At 42.8% G+C, this 23,840-nt stretch overlaps 1 protein-coding gene across 6 annotated transcripts in view; it reads left to right on the plus strand.

Moving 5' to 3' along the window:
• Nucleotides 1–23,840, plus strand: part of TERF2 (telomeric repeat binding factor 2) — a 64,822-nt gene that overhangs the window by 26,008 nt on the left and 14,974 nt on the right. For 4 of the 6 annotated variants that reach the window (XM_056525931.1, XM_056525933.1, XM_056525929.1 and 1 more), the window contains 6 exons: nucleotides 1,322–1,417; nucleotides 2,268–2,398; nucleotides 3,675–3,761; nucleotides 5,991–6,137; nucleotides 13,049–13,221; nucleotides 15,599–16,003. In XM_056525931.1, coding sequence (XP_056381906.1) covers nucleotides 1,322–1,417; nucleotides 2,268–2,398; nucleotides 3,675–3,761; nucleotides 5,991–6,137; nucleotides 13,049–13,221; nucleotides 15,599–16,003 — 1,039 coding nt within the window. Of the gene's footprint in view, nucleotides 1–1,321; nucleotides 1,418–2,267; nucleotides 2,399–3,674; nucleotides 3,762–5,990; nucleotides 6,138–13,048; nucleotides 13,222–15,598; nucleotides 16,004–19,010; nucleotides 20,826–23,840 lie in introns of all 6 variants that reach the window. The other 2 variants (XR_008845143.1, XM_056525932.1) reach the window with 2 other exon arrangements.

The following is a 23,840-nucleotide window of genomic DNA, read 5'->3' on the forward strand; positions in this document are numbered from 1 at the left end:
GCTGCTGGGGACCACAGTTGAATATACATATATGTCTAATTGCTTTATCTATGTGAAATTTGGATATTGGCTGATCAGCTGACTAATCAATCCTAAAGTTGACAACTATTTTCATAATCAATTAGTTACATAGTTAGTACAGTTGAAAAAAGACATACGTCCATCAAGTTCAACCAGGGAATTGAAGGGTAGGGGTGTGGCGCGATATTGGGGAAGGGATGGGATTTTATATTTCTTCATAAGCATTAATGTTATTTTGTTCCAGGAATGTATCTAACCCTGTTTTAAAGCTGTTAAATTTTCCTGCTGTGACCAGTTCCTGAGGTAGACTGTTCCATAAGTTCCCAGTTCTTATGGTAAAGAAGGCGTGTCGCCCCTTGAGACTAAACCTTTTCTTCTCCAGACGGAGGGAGTGCCCCCTCGTCCTTTGGGGGGGGGGGGGGGGGTTTAACCTGGAACAGTTTTTCTCCATGTTTTTTGTATGGGCCATTAATATACTTATATACGTTTATCATATCCCCCCTTAAACGTCTCTTCTCAAAACTAAACAATTGTAACTCCTTTAATCGCTCCTCATAGCTAAGATGTTCCATGCCCCATATTAGGGTGGGTTCACACTACGTTTTCTCCCATACGGGAGCGCATACGGCAGGGGGAGCTAAAACCTCGCGCTCCCGTATGTCACTGGATGCGCTCCCGTATGTCATTCATTTCAATGAGCCGGCCGGAGTGAAACGTTCGGTCCGGTCGGCTCATTTTTGCGCCGTATGCACTTTTACAACCGGACCTAAAACCGTGGTTGACCACAGTTTTAGGTCCGGTTGTAAAAGCGCATACGGCGCAAAAATGAGCCGACCGGACCGAACGTTTCACTCCGGCCGGCTCATTGAAATGAATGACATACGGGAGCGCATACGGTGACATACGGGAGCGCAAGGTTTTAGCTCCCCCCTGCCGTATGCGCTCCCGTATGGGGGAAAACGTAGTGTGAACCCAGCCTTAGTTTAGTCGCGCGTCTCTGCACCCTTTCCAACTCCACAGTGTCCCTTTCATGGACTGGTGCCCAAGTTGTTTTATCCCTAGATTTATGGCTGCCACAAGACCACCCAAGCCTATCTGATGGTCAGGTGATGGGCTTTATACTGTAGTGGAAACAGCTATATATTTTTCGGTATACAGTTTAACCATGTTGTAGCCTGTGCTGTATGGGACAATGTAACCGTCTTCAGTTTACTATGTGAATTATCGGCTAAATGTGTCAGATTTGTCTCTGGCAGAATTGATAAATCTGGGCCTCTGTCTTTATTTTTCTTTTCTCTAGTTTTAATCCAGCGAAGGTTAAAATGTGGGGAACAGAACTCCCAGGTTCTACGTATCATGCAGCTTCTGTCCTGTATTGAAGAAGGGGGGGATCTTGGTAAGTACTAGGAATTTCTTTTTGGGATGGAAGGTACATTCCTTTGGCCATGTGCACATTAAGGATTTTGTGTGCATCTAGAGTTGTGTTCTAAAAGGGGCACTCCGCTGCTCAGCGTCTGGAACAAACTGTTCTGAACGCTGGAGCTGGGAGCTTGTGACATCATAGCCCCGTCCCCTCATGAGGTCACCCCCCCACCCACTCAATGCAAGTCTATGGGAGGGGGCGTGACGGCTGTCACGGCCCCTCCCATAGACTTGCATTGTGGAGGTGGGGCATGACATCAAGAGTGGGCTGGGCTATGTAGTCATGAGCTCCTTATGAAGGCTCCAGCATTCAGAACAGTTTGTTCCAAACACTGAGCGGTGGAGTGCCCCTTTAAACCTTCACACATTCTGCTGACGTTCGGCTTGCAATTTACATGTCCTGCATAAAATAAATGAAGAAAAGTGAGCGTGCTGCAAATTTTAAGGGGTTTTTCAACTTAATAGTAAAAAATACTATATACAATGACACAAACATTCTGAGGCCAGCACTCCAGCCAGTGCCTTTGTTTACTTCTGATGACCTGTTCTCCTGGATCTTCTGATGACATTATGGACAATCGTGGAAGCTGCAGTGAGTTCAGAATATCATCAGGAGATTCTGGACAATACATAAAGAGGAGAATTGTACACAGGTAGTAGGGTGGAGCCTGATTCCCTCCTTTCTGGAAATAAATGTGGGGTCCATTAACTTACCTGGGACCTTCTTGGAAAATACATTTCTCTACAGACAAACTGGTTATGCATGGGTAATACTAGAAATATCATGCCTCTCTGTATACCAATGAATATCTCCATATCTCCAGACTGTACATTTGATGAGGAAAATAACGAGACTCCTCTTGAATCTGCTATTGGAATACTGGATGCAATGAATCAGGAAAAGGCCTTCCCTGCAGATCTTATCAATACAAACAAGCAAATGCTTAAAGAAGCAGTAAGTGTTCAGCCTAAAAACCAATTCTCTTACAGTGACTTAATGAAAGCTTTACCATATGTATCATCTGTGTATTTCTCTGAAAAGTATTGTCTTTTTTAATACAAAATGACTTATAAGGGGCAGTGTGCAGCTTCAGATGTACACCCCCTTTTTGTTCTGCTTTTATGCAACAATTGTGGTTCTTTTTAAGGGTGTTTTATAAGTGCTGTGTTGTAAAAGGTCTAGGCACAATCCCTATGCTTTAGACTATGCTTTAGTACAGTTATAACTTAAATGGGCACTGTCAGATACAAAAACTTTTGATATGTTGTAAAGCATGCAAATCCAGTAGGTTTTGCAATTGCTTTCATTAGAAAATTTTCAGTATTTCATACTGAGAGTCAAAGAACTGCCCGCCTGCCTGCTTGGACATTTACTGGTCCTGCTGTGTCCATGCATCATCACCTATGTCATGGACACACTTCCTTGATTGACAGCTGTGAGTGCAGGACTCATAGCTGGAGGAAAAATCCTCCCACTGTCAGCTTGTGTCCCACTACATCCGCTTCGGCTGGATGAGGACCTGAACATGGGCTGAAAATTTCCAGCTATAAGAAAAGTGTCTAGCGTGTCTGACAAGGTGCACCTTGGGTGATATATTTTTGTGTACTACTATTTTTTTGTACTATGAACATGGAACTGTGGATTTAAAATATTCACTAAAGCAAATTAAGAAAATGAAGTTGATTATGTGTTGCGTTCAGTATTTTTATATAATGTGTGTTGATTTGGTGAAGAGCCCTCACAGAAAACGCTAAACACAGACCAAGGTGTGAATAGGTGCCTTATCTTTGTGTCCCACTACTGTCAGTGAGGACAAGCTGGGAGTTGTAGTTTTGCTAATGCTAGGGGAGATTTGAGCAGACAACATACTGAGGGAGGGGGCGGAGACCTGCACAGTGAGGCCACACCCCCTACATTTGAGAGGAATTCAGACTAGTGAGCTAAATTAAGTGTAATAAAGGTGTTAGACACATAAAAATAGATGTACATGGGTCAGGATTAGGTACTGAGTGATATATTAAAAATAAAAATTTTGTTGGATCTGACGGGTACGCTTTAAGCAGTGGGAACCATGGGCACTCTGTGAAGTTATTCTGGTGCCAAATTAAAATAAATAAATACATTTTAATTTAGAAAAATTGCTTGTGCATAGTCCTGCAATATAGTATTTTTTCATCAAATTTCCCGCAACATTGAAGGTACACCTAATAATATATTCCTTATTTTCCAGGCAGTGGTCGCCTGTATACAAAAGCAGCAGTTTGGCAGAGCCAGGAGTATCCTGAAGAAACACCTTACTAACGGCAGAAGTACAAGAGTGAGTAGCAGCACTATCTCTGCATAACACTACCTAGTATTATACTATATCAGCTGCCTTAAAATAAAAGATCTGCATTAGGCCCAGCCCTAATTTCATGGTCTATTGTTATAGTTGTCACAGGACAGATGTAGTCTAATCAGTCTGCCAGCAATGCATTTTGTAGGAAGAACCAGTTAAAGATTTAAAGGGGTTTTGGGGGCTAGAATATTGACTGCCAAGGCATCTGATGTAAAATGCTGGCAATAATATCCAGCCGATAACTGTTAAATCTATAGGGTAAATATGTTCCATATATCTGAAAGGGGTTCTTTGTGCAGTGTGTACGTTGATTTCTGACAGCCTTATTCAGTTGAATGAGAGGTACATTGAAGTTTTGGCTTCAAAGCTGCCCGGTATGTACCCTTCTGCACCTGGTTGAGAGGACACAGAAGCCCATAGCAATAGCTGCTGCCACCAGGAACACAAGCACAATGGGGGAGATTTATTAAATCCTGTGCAGAGGAAAAGTTGACCAGTTGCGCGTAGTAACAATCAGGTTGCTTTTTTATTTTTTAATAATGCCTCTGAAAAATAAAATAAGTAATCTGATTGGTTGCAAGGGTAACTGCTCCACTTTTCCCTCTGTACAGGTTTTGATAAATCCCCCTCCTGCCGTCAGGTACTGACCAAACCAGGTATATCAGTGTCAATAGGAGGCAGACGCTTCTGCTTAGCAAGTCTTACATTTTTTTTGTCTTTATTGTTCTCTTTTTCAGTTTTTTTTTCCTCATAATATTTTTTATTCAGGGTTGTTACCACACTAGTTATACTCTTATATGGTACTAGAAAAGCCTACAGTGTTGCACTTGGCTTTCTCTCCCACCAGTCACCCAGTCCCCTTACTGCTTCTAAAATTTCATGTTCGGGTAACCTCACTTCTATGAAAGGGGTTCAGTAGAAAATGTTGGACTGGTTTTATGACCCAGCCTTTGGATTACTCTTTTCTCCAACATCCCTTTATCAGTGCTCCCTCCCCAAGGAAAAATGTGCTGAAGGGGTCACCCTTATGGAGTTCTAAATGGTGGCACATACAAGATTACCTGATAGAGGATATATGCTCCCCCTTTACTGCCTAGGCAGGAGGTCCCTTGATGCCATGTGTGCCATTCTTTGTGTCCTTATGGCCCCATTTCCCTCTCTTGATGCAGTCCTGTATGCAATGGCACTTCATCTTGCTGCCCATGCCTTTACTAGTGGGGTAGTTTGTAGAAAGATTAGTGACCATTTACATTTTTTTTTTCTTGCACTTCATACAACACAGAATCACATTGTGATAGTCTAGACTCCCATGCTCTTTCTTGTGTTAGGGTCTGACATCTTCTAATGGAATCACTGAGGACAGTTTTAGGGCTTTCTTCAGTGGGGATGTCAGAGCTGCCCACCCAATATGTAGCCTCTTAGCACTTCCTCCAGCTGTAACCCTTTGTACTCCATGCAAGGCACCATTACTCTACATGAGTGCTCTCTGGCTTCTTCCTGGTAGGAGTCCTTTTATGGACAATGGGGCTTCATGGCCAGTTTGCCATTGACTGTCTCTAAAGCAGCTTCTTGCTCTTGGCACTTTCTACACACTTCAATCCTGTACTGGGAACACTTTGGCTTACTCAGATGGACTAACATCCCCTCATTACCCCCTAGGATATTCCACACTCTTCTATGTTCCCTGTGAGCAACACACATTACTTTTTTCACTAGCCTGTAAAATCTTTTTCTTACTCAGGTTATTGGTGAACACAGCTCTTACCCAGTTATCTTTTTTATGTTTGTTTTTATTTTGGGGAATCTTCTTGTATATTGGATGGGTCTCTACTATTTCCAGTTGTTTGTTTTCTATCTTCTCCTGCTTCTTATGTACAAATTGAACTCAATGGGGGAGATATATCAAAATCTGTGCAGAGAAAATGTTTACCAGTTGCCCATAGCAATCAGTCACATGGCTTTTTTATTTTTAAAAGATCTCTGAAAGAGAAGACTTAATCTAATTGGTTGCTATGGGTCAACTCTTCCTCTGCACAGGTTTTGATCTCCCCGGTGTCTGCATGAGAGTTACAGGCAGTTCCGATGGAGCTAGGGCTTCTGGCTTATTGTCCCCTCCAAGTGGCTACATCCATAGTTTTCTGTGTCCTCCATATGGAAAAATGTTTTTCCTGTTAAATAAAATAATAAACAAGAGTATTTTTTTGTTAGACACTACGTGCAGAACTTATGCATATTATCCAGGAGAGGGACCTAAAACATCCCCTGATTGCTAACTTTTCCTTGTCTACAATCAAAGAGAAGGTTTACAGTATGTTTAAGAACCAGATTCAGAATATCCCGACATTTCTGTTGACTGTAAGTAATTTTCATTATCTAATAAACCTACTCATACGTGTGTGTTGTACATGTTTTAGGCCTGGGTACTTGTAACCCTAAACACTACAACAGACCACTCTTCTATCCTTTTGTTTGTAAATATAACTCTAAGGAGTATTCATATCTGATTAACTGGGTCTGACTGCACTCCGATCTTTCTCTAAGGGCTACCAAAGATTGCTGAGCAATAGTATGTGGTGGCATCATAGAGAATGGTGTGTTTAATTTCTAAATATCGTCTAATGCCCAAAATTCATAGTAATATGTTTGTATCTGAATAGTTTGGGGAAATGCCAAAATAGCCATTTCCCATTGGCATGTTAAAGGGAGTCATTTATCAGCCATCAAAACTGCACACAGCCCTATATGTAGGTCAGGGATTGAAGAGCAAAGATATCTGGTGTCTCTGTCATGCTACCTGCATGCTTAAATTAACCCCCTAATGCACCAGGAAGTACATTTACGTTCTGTAATAATCAAAAGTTTCATATATGCAAATGTGGTATCAATAAAAAGTACAGATCATGGCACAAAAAATGAGCCCTCATACCGCTGTTTATACGGAAAAAGGAAAAAGTTATAGGTTGTCAAAATAGAGGGATTTTAAACGCACTAATTTGCTTATAAAAAGTCTGTGACCAGAAACATGCATGAGGAATTTCTGATCACATGACCCTTTTTCCAATAAGTGGAAAAAGGGTGATGTGACCAGAAACGCGTCATGCATGGACAGCGTGCCTTGTTCTTATCTAGATGTCTGTAGACTATTGCTTTTACCCACATGTGTACACGTTTTATTTCTGCCAATAAAGTGAAGTAACCGTTTCCTCTGGCTAAAGTCTGCTTTCTACATTTGCCTGGAGGGACAGCCGTGCGATGGATCCCGTGAGCTGACTACCAGGTCTGAAACTAAGAGCCCTGCTTTAGATATCTTGAAAGGGTTGTCCGGGCCAAATTTTTTTCTTTTTTTTTTTTTCCTCTCCTCTCCTCTCCTGCTCCTGTTTTGACTAGGCTCGGTCCCTGATCAGCTCCACTGATTTCCCCCCCCCCCCCTCATATTGTCCTGACCTAGCAGCAACTTCCTTGGAGAAAGGTCACTGCTGTGGCCAGTGATTGGCGGAGCTGTCAGTTCCTGTAGGTTCCCTGTGTCATCAGAAGCAGGAGGAGACGCAGAAGACCAAAGAATGAGTGCTGTCAGAATGGCACTGCTGGGGAACAAGAACATGAGTTTTTCATTTTGGCAGCACCTGGAGATGTCTATTTGGGGAAAAAAAAAACAGACTAATAAAAAATGTGGTGCCAGACAATTCATGGATACTGTATAAGGAACAAAAAACACACAATAGCTGAGGCTCCACAATGAAATGGGGCATGAGGGGTCCTATTTTAAAACCTCCACTATTTATTTGTAGCCAAATAAAAACTGGCCTGATTTTCCTCTTGATCAAAAAAACTTTATGGAAAAATAATGGAGTTTGAGTTTTTTAAGCATTATGGGGGAGATTTATCAAAATATGTCCAGAGGAAAAGTTGCTGCCAGTCAGATCACTTATTTCATTTTTCAGAGGCCTTTTCAAAAAAAATGAGTGATCTGATTGGTTGCTACGGGCAACTCAGCAACTTTTCCTTTAGACAGGTTTTGATAAATCTCCCACTATGTCCTTTTAAATAATTTTGTGTTGTATTGTGCTTTTATTTTTTTCCTCTCCTGGATCTGTTTGTCTAATCACCTTATGTTCCTTGCTCTAAAATTTGCTTTCATTTTATACATTAGAAGTCTAGACTAATTTTGGTGGTGTGAACTTAGGAGTGGTTCACACATGGGTTCCTAGAGGCCTCTTTCACTATGTGAATGTGATAGATATTTTTTTTTTTTATTGAAATTTACTGTCCTTTGACCAATTGGTTGCTATATTTAGGTCCTCTCCTCTGATCACCTACATTTTCTTCAATTGTGATGTCACGTGGTTGTGAAATTGGGCTGTACAGTGGTCCCTCTGCCCACTCGATTTTAACAGCTCTGTCATCAAGTCTCCCTACCTAAAGGTCTTATTTCTGATAATTATTCTATAGTGAATTCACCAATTGGTGATGCCTAAGTATATGAGCTGTTGGGAGGAGGTATTGAACTCTTGAATTTCCTTGGCTAAGGGGAGATTTATTTGGAAAAGGGCATCAAAAGATTCTCTGTACTACTTATAAAGAAACACAATATAAAGTAATCAGGAGTTGGTCCCACACCCTGGAGTTGTTACATGGGCTTAATCCAGCTACCCCCCCCCCCCCCCCCCCCCTTGCTATGCTGGAGGTGTGGAAGGGTTGTTGGGTCAATCTTTATATATTTTGGCCCTGACCACTGATACATTTTTGGTCTGGTGTAGTAGTTTACTGACTGATGTTCTGGGAACCTGTATTCCTCGGAGTTCCCTAGTTTATCTTCATTTGTCCCCTTGATCTCTGGGTAAGAAAAGCACCAAACTCATATTACTTATCCTTTTGGCAGTGAAGACTCTGATGGCAAAACCCAAAAATGTTGGAATAGACTGGCTTCTCCTTCAATTTTCATGCCTGGATAATAGAGTTGAGATCTCTTGAGTATCTGACTGACTCATTGCATAATTAGTAGGGATGTAAGAAAAAATCGATTCCCGCGATTATCACGATTTTTCACTTGCCAATACTGAATCGATTCAAAATATTTTTGAATCGATTCTTTTAGTGATGTGGAATTTGTATCTCCTGATGCACAGAAAGCATGTCCCGGGCATCAGGAGATACAAGTTCCACATTTTGTCTGCCGGATCTGACACTGCGGCGGCGCTCTGGATGTATGGAGCGGGCTCCGACTCGTGCCCGCTCCATACTCTGCAGCCCCCGGCTAATTTCAGTATCCGGGGGCCGCTGATGCTTCACCGCCGCTAGTATCCAGCATGCAGTGCTCTGCAGTGAGTATGGAGCGGGCTCGGGATTCCTGCCCACTCCATACTCTGCAGCCCCCGGCGGGGGCCGCCGCTAATAGCCAGCATGTGGCGATCGCTGCGGCTGGCTATTAACCCTTTAGATCGCCGCTGTCAAAGCTGACAGCGGCGTCTAAAGGGAGATGTGTATGCTCTCCGTGGCTCTGTCATTGATAGAGCCTGGCTGAACTAGGCTCTATCAATGGATCGCAGATAAATGGAGTTCAATAGAGCTCTATTCATCTGTCTGAGGAATCTAATGATTCCTAAAAGACTAATAAAGTGTACAAAAAAATAAAAATAAAGTTTTAATAAAAGCGTAAAAGACATTGTTTTTTAGACAGAATCGAGATATATCGCGATGTATCGTCACCTAGATGGTATCGCGATATATCGGGATATATCGAATCGCCACACTGGTATCGCGTTTCGAATCGAATCGCCAAATTCTTGGCGATTCACACCCCTACTAATTGGGTAGATTTGTTTTATTCGCTATCGGACCCCTGGGATAGATTCATTGAGAGATTGAATTATTAATGTCCTTACCTCTTCCCCTCCCCCCTTCCCTTTTTGTGTTACTTGTCATGTCTGTTTTGTCCTTTCTCTTTTTTTGTCCTTTCTCTAAGGGGGTTGCCTGTCAGAGAACCGATCCCAAGGCTCCCAAATTGAAAGGAAAAGAGGCAAGGAATTATTAAGGGTGGTGGTAAGGGGTTCAAGGGAACGTATCTCCTGAATCCTTGCCACATGATCCATTTTGGGGGGGGGAGATTGCTTCCAGCATTTTGCAATAAGAGTCTTAGCTGCTAAGACACTATGCATGAACAACTTAAAAGGTCGTTTGGACAAGTTTCAGGTTTAATTTATTAAGCAATTCAGGGGCCCAGCCCATAAGCATCTTAAATTGCGTTACTTGGTAGGCTATGCATATGGAGGCCTTAGAGGCCCGTTCCCAAATAATCCGCCACTGAGGAAGTGTAATGTGGTGTTCAAAACCTTCTCCCAACCACTCATATTACGATGGGATGGGGCATTCCCGTCAAGAGGAGCATTAATGATAGAGTAAATGTTCAAAAGAAGACCTTTCTTCTGTGGTGCTCGAATGCCGTAGGTAGGGAGACCACATGAGTTCCCAGCGCAGACGACAGAGTCTAAGCTGGAAAAAGTGAAGTCGTTCAGAGGAGGGAAGACCATGTCGGGAGACGGCAGAGTGCTGGAAAGAGGGTCCACTAATCAGCCCAACAGCCCTCTACCACTCCATTCCCTAACCCTATAGGAAGTTAAACCGGGGGGGTGAAAAGGCAGGATGATAAAGGAAAAATTGCAGGGGGGAGACAGAGGAAGAGTCGAAATTTCCTGGAACAATAACCCCACATGTATTGGGTGAAAGACAAAGGTCCTAGCAATGGGCCCAGGGAAACAGAAGCGGGGGGGGGGGGGGCTCCACAAGAAAGTATTTGGGTGAGTCGGGGCTAATCACAGCTTCTCTAACTCCATCCAGCGACTATAAGCATGGTATTCCAGGCAGCTAGGTGGTGCAGATGGGCAACTCAGTAGTACTTATTGACATCCGACACCGACAGGCCCCCCCCCCCATAGAACTACTAGCCATCATGACCGTCATTGGGAGGCAATGCCTGTTGCCGTTCCAAATGAACGGAAAAAATGGCCACCTGAAAAGCACGCAGGGCAGACAACTGCACTCTGACGGGCAATGTTTAAAAAAATAATAAAATAAAGCAATTTAGGGAGTATCGTCATTTTGACCACCGCTATGTGCCCGAATAGGAGATATATTGGGACCGCCACTTGTCCATAAGGGACCAAAGATGTCAGAAAAGAGGACAGTAGTTAGTAGTATAAACAGAGGAATAATGAGAAGTAAGGTGCACCCCAAGGTAGCTAATGGCAGAAGGGGACAATCAAAGAATAGGCAGCTTACAGCTGAGTGGAAAGGGGTAGAGGGAGATTCAAGGGGACGACTTCCGTTTTAGAAAGATTGATTTTGTAGCCAGAAATGACACCACAAGAACGTAGAACCCTATAGAGGTTGGGGAGAGAAGTCAAAGGCCTTGTGAGGGTGAGAAGAACATCATCCGCAAAGGCATGACATCACTGACTGTGTGAAAAAAAATAGCACAAACCTCAAGGAGAATGTGATGATATTTAGTAATCTAAGACCGTGCTTCAAATAAAAGAGATTTTTTTATTTTTTGTTAAAAATGACATAAGGTTTGCATGAATTCCCCACACAGGGCCCTTGTGGGAGGAATATAACAATAATGCATAAGACATACAGAATTAACAATGTAAAAGAAAAGAAAATCACATATACAGATTAGTGGAATGTGCTTTTTTTGGCTAGCCTTCTGATAGTCCGGCAATAGTATTTTTAAGATTCAATTCTGCAATATGAGGAAGGGTTCGAATATTTAACGTCTGAGTACCCTGAAATGCGTTTAGCTAAAAGCCGCACTGAAAATTTAGTGGTCTGCCAGCTACTGTGTCCGGAATAATACCAACTGCTCTCTACCATTGCTATAATAGCCAAGGACTGCTATTCATCTAATAGAACTACTGATCCTGAAATCCATTTACCGCAACATCCTGGTTTCCCGCTGACTTGGTTGTGTTAAACAGCAATAGATGGATCTCGGGAGCAACAATCTCCTGGCTGATGTCCGACGCCACTGCCACGAGGATCTGCCATTACGATCGGCCTCTGGAAACAATCATGCGACACACTCCGGGTTCAGGCGGTTCGAACCAGCCGTACACAGCGCCTGCCAGCGCACAAAGATTAGCTCGAGTTCTGCTAAGCACCATCATTACAGCGCAAGGAGACGGCAATAAGATCGGTTATAACAGGAACATTACATCACAGCGGTAACAATATTCTATATTGCATATATAATCAATGACTGTATATGGACAAATGTTCATATGATCACATCGATACATGTTGGACTATCAGAAAGTTAGCCAAAAAAGCATATTCCACTAATCTGTATATGTGATTTTCTTTTCTTTTAGATTGTTAATTCTGTATGTTTTATGCATTATTATATTCCTTCTACAAGGGCCCTGTGAGGGGAATTCATGCAAAAATCATTTTTATTTGAAGCACTGTCTTAGATTACTAAATATCTCACATTCCTTGAGGTGTGGGCTATGTTTTCAGTTTCAAATTCTATTATACACCTTGGATATAGATAATTGCCCATTTTACCTCGGTCAGTAATTGTGAGCTGTACCCACCTTTCGAATATGACATCAGTGACGCCTGCTGGGGGACCACATCAGCCCTCATATCATCGCAGTGCTGTGATGAATAGACGACCTCAGGCTCTGTGCATGTTTCAGTCTGTGCAGCTTTCTGTGAGAATCTGTGGTGCTTTCACTTTCTATGCAGCTGTCAATCAACCTCCATGCAGAGAAACACTTCTTGTGTTTGGTCTCCTGCCAGGCCAGGAGGAGACCAAACTCACTATTAATTGTGGCAGTGAACAGAACAGAGCCACCAAGTGGCTGTTTTATTATTATTATTATTATTATTTTTTTTTTTACATTTTAAACATATTGATGTTGTTCATTTTAAAAGCAAGTGAATGGGAAAGTGTCTGCTAATTACACAAGGAACACTATAGTAAAAGTTTTATTTGGTGCTTTTTAATACTAAGGTTAGCACAGCACTGGCATAGCGGGACACATAAAAGTCAAAGTGCAAGCTCAAGGGTTGAAACGATTTCCTACAATATCAAAGTCCAAAAATATTAAGGTCCTGTGAAAAGTTCAAAGATACTTATTCTTTTTCAAGACTTTTTAAAAAGACTTAAAGGAAGTTTGTGCTTGTACGCTTTGGGTAAATAAATACACCAGTGCTTATTCCTTTTTTTTTTTTTATACTTGCTAACCTGTTGTCCCTCTCTTAAGCTTGCACAGAAAGATCCTTTCTATTTAAACGGAGAGTCCAAGGAACCTTGCACGCCAGATAAACCACTAGAGAAGAGTATGGAAAGTGTTTCTCCCCAGGATGAGGCCTCACCGTCAGATTTGTCTTCAGCATCCCAGAGCAAAGATGTCACTAGTCCAGCAAAGGAAATGGGGTATGTATAATTTCTCACTGCAGATTTAATCAGTATAAACAAGTAGCTGAAATTCACAGTGGATGAAGTACATTTGAGCATACCCTTAATCTGGACACAGGTTGTGTTTGACTGAGGCCTTATTGATTTTGAGATCATGTTTAATGTGACCAACCTAGTAGAGATAAAAGGACTGTACAAGTTAAAAAAAAAAAAAAGCTGTTTTCCTCTAAAAACCTCTCCACACTTGTCTGTGGGTTGCTTCTAATACCAAAGCTGGTTGTATACTAAATGTGTCCCAATTGAAAAAAAAGCACCATGTTGCATTACCTGAACGGAATTTTGCAATGGTGCAATCCACAAGTGACTGGGACATGACCAATGATGCTTCCATCCATATGAATTTCTGGCCAGGGCAATTTGAAGGGATGCGACACGACTCTGTTCACTTTTGATTCAGAAAGTGCAACACCGAGATCTTTGATCGCAGAATCCATGTCACTGGCAGTCACAATGTAGCCCTAGCCAGATAGTGTCATTGTTTTTGTTCTTCATACAGTAATAGTGCCCACACACTAAATTTCTTTTAGTGCTGCCTATCAGTAATATTGGCCATTTTATTCAAATATTATTTCTAGTAATAGTTCTTTTAATGCCCCACACTGTAATGATGCTCCTTCTGTGCCCCTAACTGTTATGATATGCCTCTTACAGCATTGTAATGCATCTGACACCTCTTTATGAATGTATTCACACTACTGTATTGTTTAAGCGCTACATTCTTTATATCAAAAACCGATTGAAACCCATCAGAGGTGTGTAGGACATCCTCGTCATAAACTTTCCACTGGGGACGGTTTTCCTGATTCCCTCTTAAGGGATCTTTTCTGGGATACAGAATACACGGCCCTCTATTACTGATCACACAACCATGTGAATACAGTCTGAAATCCCACATAAGACCATAATACAAACATATAATAGGGTCCGAATCTAACATCTATTGTTAATATTTTCTAAAAGCATCAAAATGAAAATAGAACACCAAACCACAATTAATTTAAAATATTATAAAAATGTTAAGTCTGAAAACGAATTTAAAAAAAATAAATATACGAACAATTAGATAACACGACACAAAAAATGATGGTATTGAAGGGTCTATATAGTGTAATAGCAGACAGAATACATATACCTTATGTAGTCATGTATGAACTCCCAGAAGTGGCAGGTAAGGATTTAAATATCGCTATTTAAAAGGGCAAGACGTACCAATCCCAGAATAAAAAATAGGGGTAAAAAAAACAACTACAGAGAGAGATAAATATAATTAATTTGATCAAAAAATGTATTACAAGATACTGCAACATTTTTTGATTTATCAGCTATATAAAAAATATATAATTATACAAAAAAGGAAGGTTGCAGCAGCACTCTTAGTCAAAAAATGGAGGCTTTTATTGCACTTTTTGATCAAAAAGTGTCCCCCATCCATCCTGCGGAGGTGGCCTCACTTCTGATGGGTCCCTAACATGCTCATTCCATTCACCTCTGCTGGGCATATAGCCTCTGACTGGGCGACATGCAGGATCCACTATCAATTTTTTAAAAACTCCTGTGAATAGGGAGGGGTGCACGGCTATAGAGGGTGCCACTCCCCCTAACTTGCCCAGTAAAAATAGCCAGCACAACTACCTAATACATGGGTGCATGCTGCTGTGGCAAATACCAAGTATACAAAAAAGAAGGTTGCAGCAGCACTCTTGGTCAAAAAAATGGAGGCTCTTAGTGCACTTTTTGATTAAAACGTGTCCCCCATTCACCATGCGGTGGCGGCCTCTTGTCGGATGGGACCCTAACATGCTTAATCCTCTCACCTCTGCTGGGCATATGGCCACTGACTGGGTGACATGCAGGATCCACTGTATATATACACATACACATAGGGGTGGGAAAAATAAATCTTACTGGCCGCTCCACCCATCTTGGACCTCAATGACCATAAGAGTGGAGGTCCCTTGTCCACCAGGTGAATTGGAGCAACAGCGAACATGATTTCTTGCCACTCCATAAGTTTTCTATGAGATCTCCACACAGTGAATTCAGCATTCAACAGTGTCTATAAGTCCTAAGGAGAATGAATGAAGTGATGGATGATCATGTGTGCTGCTACTCTAGTCACTTGAGGGGACAAGGGACCTCTGTTTTCTCAGCTCAAGTAAATGAGGCTAAGCTGTAATACCACAGCTAACCAGGCACTAAATTTATTTTATTTTTTTATTTTTTTATAAGAAAGAAAACAGCTATATTTTTCAAATCTGGAACACCCCTATAATTTTGGTGTGGCTCCTCATGGAAATTGGGATTCATGAGCTGTATGTCCTTTTTGTCTCTCTAGGTCAGAAGTAGACTGTGGTCCCACTTATAGCCTGTCTGCTATAAGATCTAAGTTTTTATTACTCTGTCAAGATGAGAACCCTGATGTTAAATTCAGACACCTATGCAAGACAGACTTCTGTAGAGAAACCTCTCAAAATGTTTCTGCTAAAACTCAAACAAGTAAGAGCCCCCGTGCTTGCTCCCCCAGAGCGGATATTTCAGTTACAAGTGAGATGGGAAAACAAAGATGTCTGACTCTCCACCAGTTAGTCATGGAACCAGACAGTCAGCAGGATAGTGAAACTGAAGAGGAACATAAACAGGAGATGGAGAGTGCAATAAAGCCCCAGCAACAGAAGCGCAGAAATGCAAGTATACGAAATTTGTTCAACTCACCCACTACAAGCAAAAGGAGGAAAACATTGTAAGTACCTAATACATCCTATTACCTTCTGTGATTTGTATAGATTTAAAGAAACTATCTTTATCCCTTATTTGTGCTTTGACCTATATGTCCCTACAAGGGAGCACTTTTTAATTCTATTTTTAGCAGATATACGTCAGAGTGATCTTGTGGTACAGGTTACCCACAATATTACTGACTGGAGCAGAGCTGTGTGTACCAGCTTTGCTCCTGCTACAAATACCAGGATCAAAAATAAAGGAAGGAAGCCACCGACCACCCACATCTGATCTACCCTCCGGAACTGGCCACAAATGGGTTAAGTGCAAATAATGAGCTAGGTGGTTTTCACTGTTAGGGAGAGAGGATGTAGTCACCCAGTACCTAAGGTAGCGAAGTTGTCCCACTAGATAGTACAGGTGGATATCAGGGAACGACATCCCCCCCCCCCCCCTGCCCTCTAGAATGCTGTAGTATAGACAGTTTGAGTTTGGATCTATTACCACCCAAGACAAAAGTCGGAAAAAGGGCATGTATCTGTTTGAAGAACACCACAGGTACAGGGGCGGGGGCGTGTTCGAGAAGGTACAGGCATTTGGGAAGAATCACCATTTTTATTAGATTGGTACGGCCAGCTACAGAGAGCAGCAAAGTTGCCCACACCCTGAACTTCTCCCGAATATAGGGAAGGAGGGGTTGGATATTAATTAGGTGATCATTCTCAAAAGCACGATTAATGTGGATACCTAAGTATTTAAAGTGGGAAATCACCTTCAGTCCTTGTGTACTCTCGCCCCAGTCAGTATCTCGTAGAGGCATGAAAACTGACTCCCCCCAATTTATCCAGAGGCCGGAGAAGTCACAAAAAGTGTTGATAAGCATAACAGCAATGGGGAGAGTCGGTGGGGTTAGCCATGAACAGTATCCTGTCATCAGCGTACAGGCCTACCCTATCCCCCCCCCAAGCCAACACATATCCCAGCATAACTAGGGTGTTGATGTATCTGCAGAGGCTCAATGGCTATGGCAAAAAGCAAGGGAAAAGGTACAGGGAGGGAACAGCATTAACAGCCATTCTGGCCCTTGGGGAACTATAGAGGATCGAAATCCACTTAATAAAGTGTGGACCAAAACCAAAGCGACATGGGACTTCTGAAAGCCTTTCTATGGAATCGAATGCGTTAGCAGCATCTAAGAAGACCATAGCCCAATCCTCGGTTTGTAACCCCCACCTGAGCAAGCACCTGAACTCAACGTATATTATCCCCTTAAGGACGGACCCATTTTTTTTACCTCTATGACCAGGCTCTATTTTTTTTTATTTGACATGTATCTCTTTAAATGGTAATAACATTAGAATGCTTTTTCTGAGCAGAGCGATTCTGAGAGTTTTTTTGTGACATATTGTACTTTATATAACTGGTGCATTTTTGTTGACACGTGAAGCATTTTTTGTGAAAAAACTAAAAATATTGTGAAAAACTGGAAAATTTCTGGTGTTTTAAAACATTTTTTTATGGTGTACTCTGTGCGGTAAAAGTGAAATTTTTCGTCCGACGCCATTGAGTAAGGGCTTATTTTTTTGCGGGATGAGCTGTACTTTTTATTGGTATCATTTTTGTGCTACCTTTTTGATCTTTTTTTATTCCTCTATTTGTACCAAAATTGGCGAATTTAGCGTTTTTTTTTGTTTTTTTTATGGCGTTCAACGTGCGGAATAATTTACATTATAGTTTTATAGTACACGTCATTACGGACGTGGCAATACCTACTATGTATATGATTAGTGTTTTTGATCTTTTTTGGTGATAATACAGGGCTTTTATTGGGAAAGGGGCTTTTTTTTTTTTTTTTTTTTTTTTTTTTTTTTAATTACACTTCACACTTTTTATTAGATTTTTTTACACTTTTACAGGTTATGATATGCTGCAATACATTTCTACTGCAGCACAGTATAACCTAATGAACTGCAGACACTACAGCCTGTGCGATCCAGCCTCTGTCTGGATCTCACAGGCTTCCGTAGCAGGCATTCAGGAGGTCATGATCTGACCTCCTGCTGCCATAGCAACCAACAGCGACCCGCGATTGTATCACGGCCCCGCCGTTGGAGAACAGGGGGAGATCGCTCCCTCTGTCAACACCATTGATGCCGTGATCAGGATTGATCACGGCATCTATGGGGTTAACGCTGCCGGGACCGCGGCTCCGGCAGCTGCGGCGGGACGCCCGCTGTAATTGACAGCCGGGTCCCGTCGCCGATCTCCTGCGCTGCCCGCGGCAGTGCCGGAGATCTCTATGATGTATGCATACGTCCAATTGCGCGAACGTGTCGGATGATTGGACATATGCATACGTCCTATAGCGGGAAGGGGTTATCAGAGGTGGAGCGTCCCTGCATAAAGCCTATTCCACATGGATCATCTCTAAATTGACCTGATTGAGTCTAGTGGCGAGCATTTTAGTCAGTAATTTGTAATATAAGTTTAGGAGTGATATAGGGCAATAAGTGGATCTTTGGCTTCAATATGACCACAATGGAGGCATCATAAAAAGAATCAGGGAGTCTGCCTGCAGCAAAAGCTGCATGATACATGGATAACTGACAGGGAGCCAGCTGCCCCCTGTACTGTTGGTACACTTCCAGTGGAAGACCATTGGGGCCCGGCGACTTATCTCTCGCTAGGGCTCCCAAGGCATCGGATAATTCCTCCATTGTGAAGCCATGTTCCAAGGAAGCGGCACCATCAGAGAGTCTAGGGAAGGTGATGGAGTCTAAAAAAGAGGTCCGGTCTGCATGTGAATAAGTGGCCTGTGAGGAGTATAAAGCAGCGTAGAAACCGGAAAATCTATCTGAAATTTGGGAGTTTGTAGTTAGAACAGAGCCATCCAAAGCATGGACTTGTAAGACCGCCAGTCAGGCTGAGTTTTGGTGAATTAGATGAGCCAAAAGTTTGCTACATTGATTACCCAACTCAAAGGCCACCTGTTGGTTAAAAAATAATTTGTGGGCCGCTTTCTCTTGCAGATATTGAAGGTTATGTCGTCCAGCCTGAAGCCAGTCATCTCTATGCAAGTCATTAGGGTCAGTCACATATCTCTGTTCCAGCTCAGAACAGCACAACGCTAGGTTATTTTCCTCACGCACCGCTTCCCGCTTGAGGTATGAAATGGCTGATTGCAGGCGGCCCCTCAAGAACGCCATAGCTGCTCCCATACTACCAGTTTATCCTCAGAATCACTATGAGCACTCATGAACATCTGTAATTGCAAGGGGACACTGTCATGAGGACCTAAAAGGGACAACCAGTATGTGATGAAACGCCAACTCCTAACATTAGGGGGCCCCGGGAGTTCTAAGGTCAGCAACCGCAGTGAGTGGTCAGACACACCACAGGTGACACATGCTCGGAATTATAACCGGTAGCCTGACAAGAGTATGTGGGTGCAGATGTCTGTAGATATCTGCCCATCCCAACTCAGACAGAAGAGCTGGAAGCGTGGTAGGAGAGGCCTGAGGTGCCGCAGCAGAGCCACATCTGTCCAAGCAGGGATCCAATACACTATTAAAATCGCCCATACATAGAATCTTGACCCCAGGTAAAGAAACAGCAAACACAACTGCAAGGTGAAGCACCACAAGAGAACCCGGGAGGGCACATAGACTCCTAAGAGTACATAAGGGGAATTATCTATAAGAGAGGAAATAAAAACATAACTACCATCTGGGTCAATTTGGGTCTAGCGTATCACCTCATTTCAGAGATTTATGTATCATGTAGGAGACACCCCTAGAGTGAGAGATGTGACATGAATGTAGGGACCATTGCACCCACGGCCGTCATAGCCAGCGGGTGTTGTCAGAGGTCAGATGTGTCTCCTGCAGGCAAACAATAAAGGGATTGTACTTACGAATAGTCGCATATACCAGGGATCGCTTACAAGGGCAGCCCAGGCCTCTCACTTTTCACGAAAGGCACCTCACAGTAGCCATGGGATCAGTACAGGGCAGGAACTACAGGGGAAACAAAGAGTAAGAGTGGATAGCAAGTCCAACCAAAAAAGGAAAAGAAAAAGTTTGAAGACGAGTGAGCTCACATAAAGACAAGACATAGACACAAAGAACCAACAGAAAACAAAGATGTGAATCCACGGACCAGGGGTCGATGGGGTCAAAAACTATACTAAACTACTATACTCCCCTTCTGTGCGTCTAGTATAAACGGGCACGGCACAAGGGGGGGATAAGAGGGCATGAACAAAGTCCAATGTATAGAGGGAGAGGGCAAAAGGTATCACCATGAGGGCAGCAGACCTCCGTGTATAGGAAGGAGCCTGTGGCCCACTTGCAAGGCGTGAATACGGCAGTGTGAGGCACAAGTAAGCATAAGGTTATGCCGAGGCGAGAAACTCATGGTCGGACATTGAGTCTATGGGATGCCCACTCCTCTGCCTCCTGTGGTGTCAGGAAGAAAATGGCACGTTCACCGTCCACCACACGGAAACAGGCAGGATAAATCATGGAATATGGTATGGCCATCTTGCGTAGCTTCCTCTTGATGACTTGAAAGGTGGCTCTTCTGCAGGTCTGGGGAGAAGTCTGGAAATATGGAAACCGGGTACCCATTGTAGGTGATCTCCGGCAGGTGACGGAGAAGGCGCAGAGCCAAGTCCTGGTCACTGCAATTAAGCATTCGGGACAGGAGTGGCCTCTGTGGGGCCCCTGAGGGCAGAATTGCGATGGTCTCAACCGCAAAGGCCGACGAGAAGGGAGCGTCCAGCAAGAGCTTCCTCAACCACCGCTCCACAAATGGGCCCGGGTCCTGGCCCTCAGATCGCTCGGGTAAGCCAACTATCCAGAGGTTGTTTCTTCGGAGTCTAATCTCCAAGTTGTCTGCTTTCTCTTTCCATTGTGAGGCAGTGCGTTCAAGGGCCTCTATGGCAGCTGGCAGCAGAGCAACAGTATCCTCTACAGTAGAAATGCGATCCACAGCGTGGCGCACCCTGTCCCTCAGTTATGGAGGTCGTGAGGCAGCAGCCCAATGTCCACCTTAACCTCCTCCAGCATACTGGCGACCATCAGCATACTGGAGTAATCAATAGCAGATACAGGTGGTGATGCGAGTAAAATGAATCCATTCAATGTAGAGCAAAAGAAAAGACTCAGCGACTCACCATTCTGCGAAGACTTCTCTTTATACCAAGAGGAGGTCACATGTACACATGGCTAGGGAGGGCAGGGAACGATGCAGGGGGGGTGCGGGTAGGACAGAGCGGTTTCGTGCCAGTCTGGCACTTCCTCAAGCTACATGCACACTGAGCTCTCCCATACTAATTGCTAATAAGACAGGTGAGGTAAGTGGGAGGGGTAACACACAGGTAGGCAGAAAGGTACAACATACAACACAAAAAGGCGAAAACAAAATACATGAAATGGCTATAAAAATAATGAACATACCGGATACTAGTACACATCTCCTCGCAGGGAGGGCGGAAGCAGGGGAGTTCTTTACATCAGTCAACAGCAAGGATGAGCTCTCGGTCTGCAGCACCCGAGCACTAGAACAGAAGATCATTGCTCTGGCAATCCGTGAACTACGTCTGTTTTGGACTTTCAGTTCACTACAATCGTATATTGACAGCAACAGAGTTCCTCGTGGACTACTTGTCTATAAGTTTCCATCTCAATTCCGCGAGGATTCTACCTTTATGGCAGAGTGGGATCAAGCCCACATGGAACATGCCACTAAGCTATTGTATATCGTTCTGAACAAAAATAAAAAAGAATGAGACAGTGATAGAAGAATTAAGTAAAGTAAAGACTGTTTAAATCAAGAGTCTCACAATCTCACTATGATCATTTAGTGCTAAATTGGAGAAAAAATTGCAGGTCATACAAGCTGAAGTCAAAGAAAATAAGGGCGACAAATTTGTACGTGATAAATTGGATTATGACCAGGGACACATTTTTTCATGGAATCAAAAAAAGAGTAATGAAAGGAAACAGAAGATACATTCGCTATTGCATAGATCAGTTTAGGACTTTTGGACTACAGACTCTGAGTCTAGTCAATCAGATGACATGGGATCCTGAAGTGAGCTACCAAAAACCAGCGAACCTTCTGTCCCTTTAGAAAGAGGACAAGAAGAGGGAGGCGAGAGAGGACAAGAACCCAGGAGAGGTCCTCACAGGAAAAGGAAAACGGTCACCTGGAGAGATCAGTGACAGACTAATCTAGTGAACATTTCACATATTTCATTGCCTTCTGAGTGTATCTCTCTCCTTTCTAAAGGTCTGAATCTGGGACTTGCGGAGTCTTTCAACCCTGTACAGTTCAGGATTGACCTTTTCAAAGGCATGAGGAAATTAAACCTTCACAAGCATTTCAAAAGCTACAAGCCTAATGTTACTTCAATTGTTTGAGGGAGAGTGTCCTGCAAAAATAGAAGCTTTTAGGTTTTAGTCCGGTCGAAAATCTAGATGAGGTTGACTGACGTATTGGATTTGTGTGAACTCGCAGGCACAGATACATTAAAGTGCGGTCACCACTGCACAGGTATCTACCTTCAAAGGAGGTAGTTCTTCTAGGTTCGTTCCTCCTACCCTCCTGGGGAGTCGTCTGGACGTCTTCGAGAGGGCAGTGTTGCAGGACGTAAAATTCTTAATTCTCAATTCATTAAATACCTAAGTGAAAACAACAAAGAAAATATGCTATTTACTTAAACGTGGAATGAGTTCCTCCATAAAAGCATTACAGCAATTGATAAGTCTTCTCATCTCCAACTTCCATAAGCCTACTTCTAAGAATGCCCTCCATTATTCTAGTTCCCATCCTGTCCACTGTAAAAATGGCATTCCGTATTCACAATTCTTGCGGTTAAAAAGTAATAACACTGACAGATGTGTACAGCAAGCAGAAGAACTTAAGAATAGATTACTTCAGAGAGCCTATCCTAAAGAAGTGGTAGATGTGGCTTTTAATACTGCTGTAATGTCACTATAGAAAAACTCTTATTACCTAAATGAAAAACTAATGGTCCTACCTTGCCACGTGCCACTTTCTCCTTCGCCAACTCCAATATGAATGGTGTTATACGCATGGCATTGCTAAAACACTGCTACATATTGGAGTCAGATCCTGACCTTAAAGACCTGACAAAAATGAAACCACTAATTGCCTACCGAAAGAACATCACAATAGGAGGAAAATTTTAAATTAAACAGAATCTCTTAGAAAACAAGCAAGAAAATTGGTTGTCACAGTCAGCTCTTAAACGGAACAAACCCTGTGGTAACTGCTCTTTTTGTTCTTTGAATATTAATAGTAGAGTTGTGTTTTTAGGGGGCATGGAACATGTTTTGCAAAATCTCATTACCTGTTGCACCACTTTTGTGGTGTATGCCCTAATTTGCCCCTGTGGACTTTACTACATTGGCAAAACCAAGAGATGCCTCTTTATCAGAGTAAGAGCATTTACGCTCTCTGGTGACTGGCTGTGTTGCCCCCAGATTTATTAGCCATATACGTGAAGTTCACAGGGGCAATGGACAATGCATAAATTTGCCAGGTTGGAAACAGTTAATGTTCTCAAACAAGGTTGAGATACACCGCATATTGATTCAGAAAGAATCCCATTGGATTCTTAAGTTAGGTACCTTGGGGCGGGCTGGCCTCAATGATAGGAACGATTTAAGTGTATTTTTTTATAGCCATTTGATGTATTTTGTTTTCTCCTTCTTGTGTTGTACCTTTCTGCCTACCTGTGTGTTACTCCTCCCCCTTACTTCACCTGCCTTATTAGCAGTTAGTATGGGAGAGTTCAGTGTGCATGTAGCTTGAGGAAGTGCCAGACAAGC

This window comes from Hyla sarda, chromosome 6 (assembly GCF_029499605.1).
Source record: "Hyla sarda isolate aHylSar1 chromosome 6, aHylSar1.hap1, whole genome shotgun sequence".
In the NCBI taxonomy this organism is placed as follows: Eukaryota; Metazoa; Chordata; class Amphibia; order Anura; family Hylidae; genus Hyla; species Hyla sarda.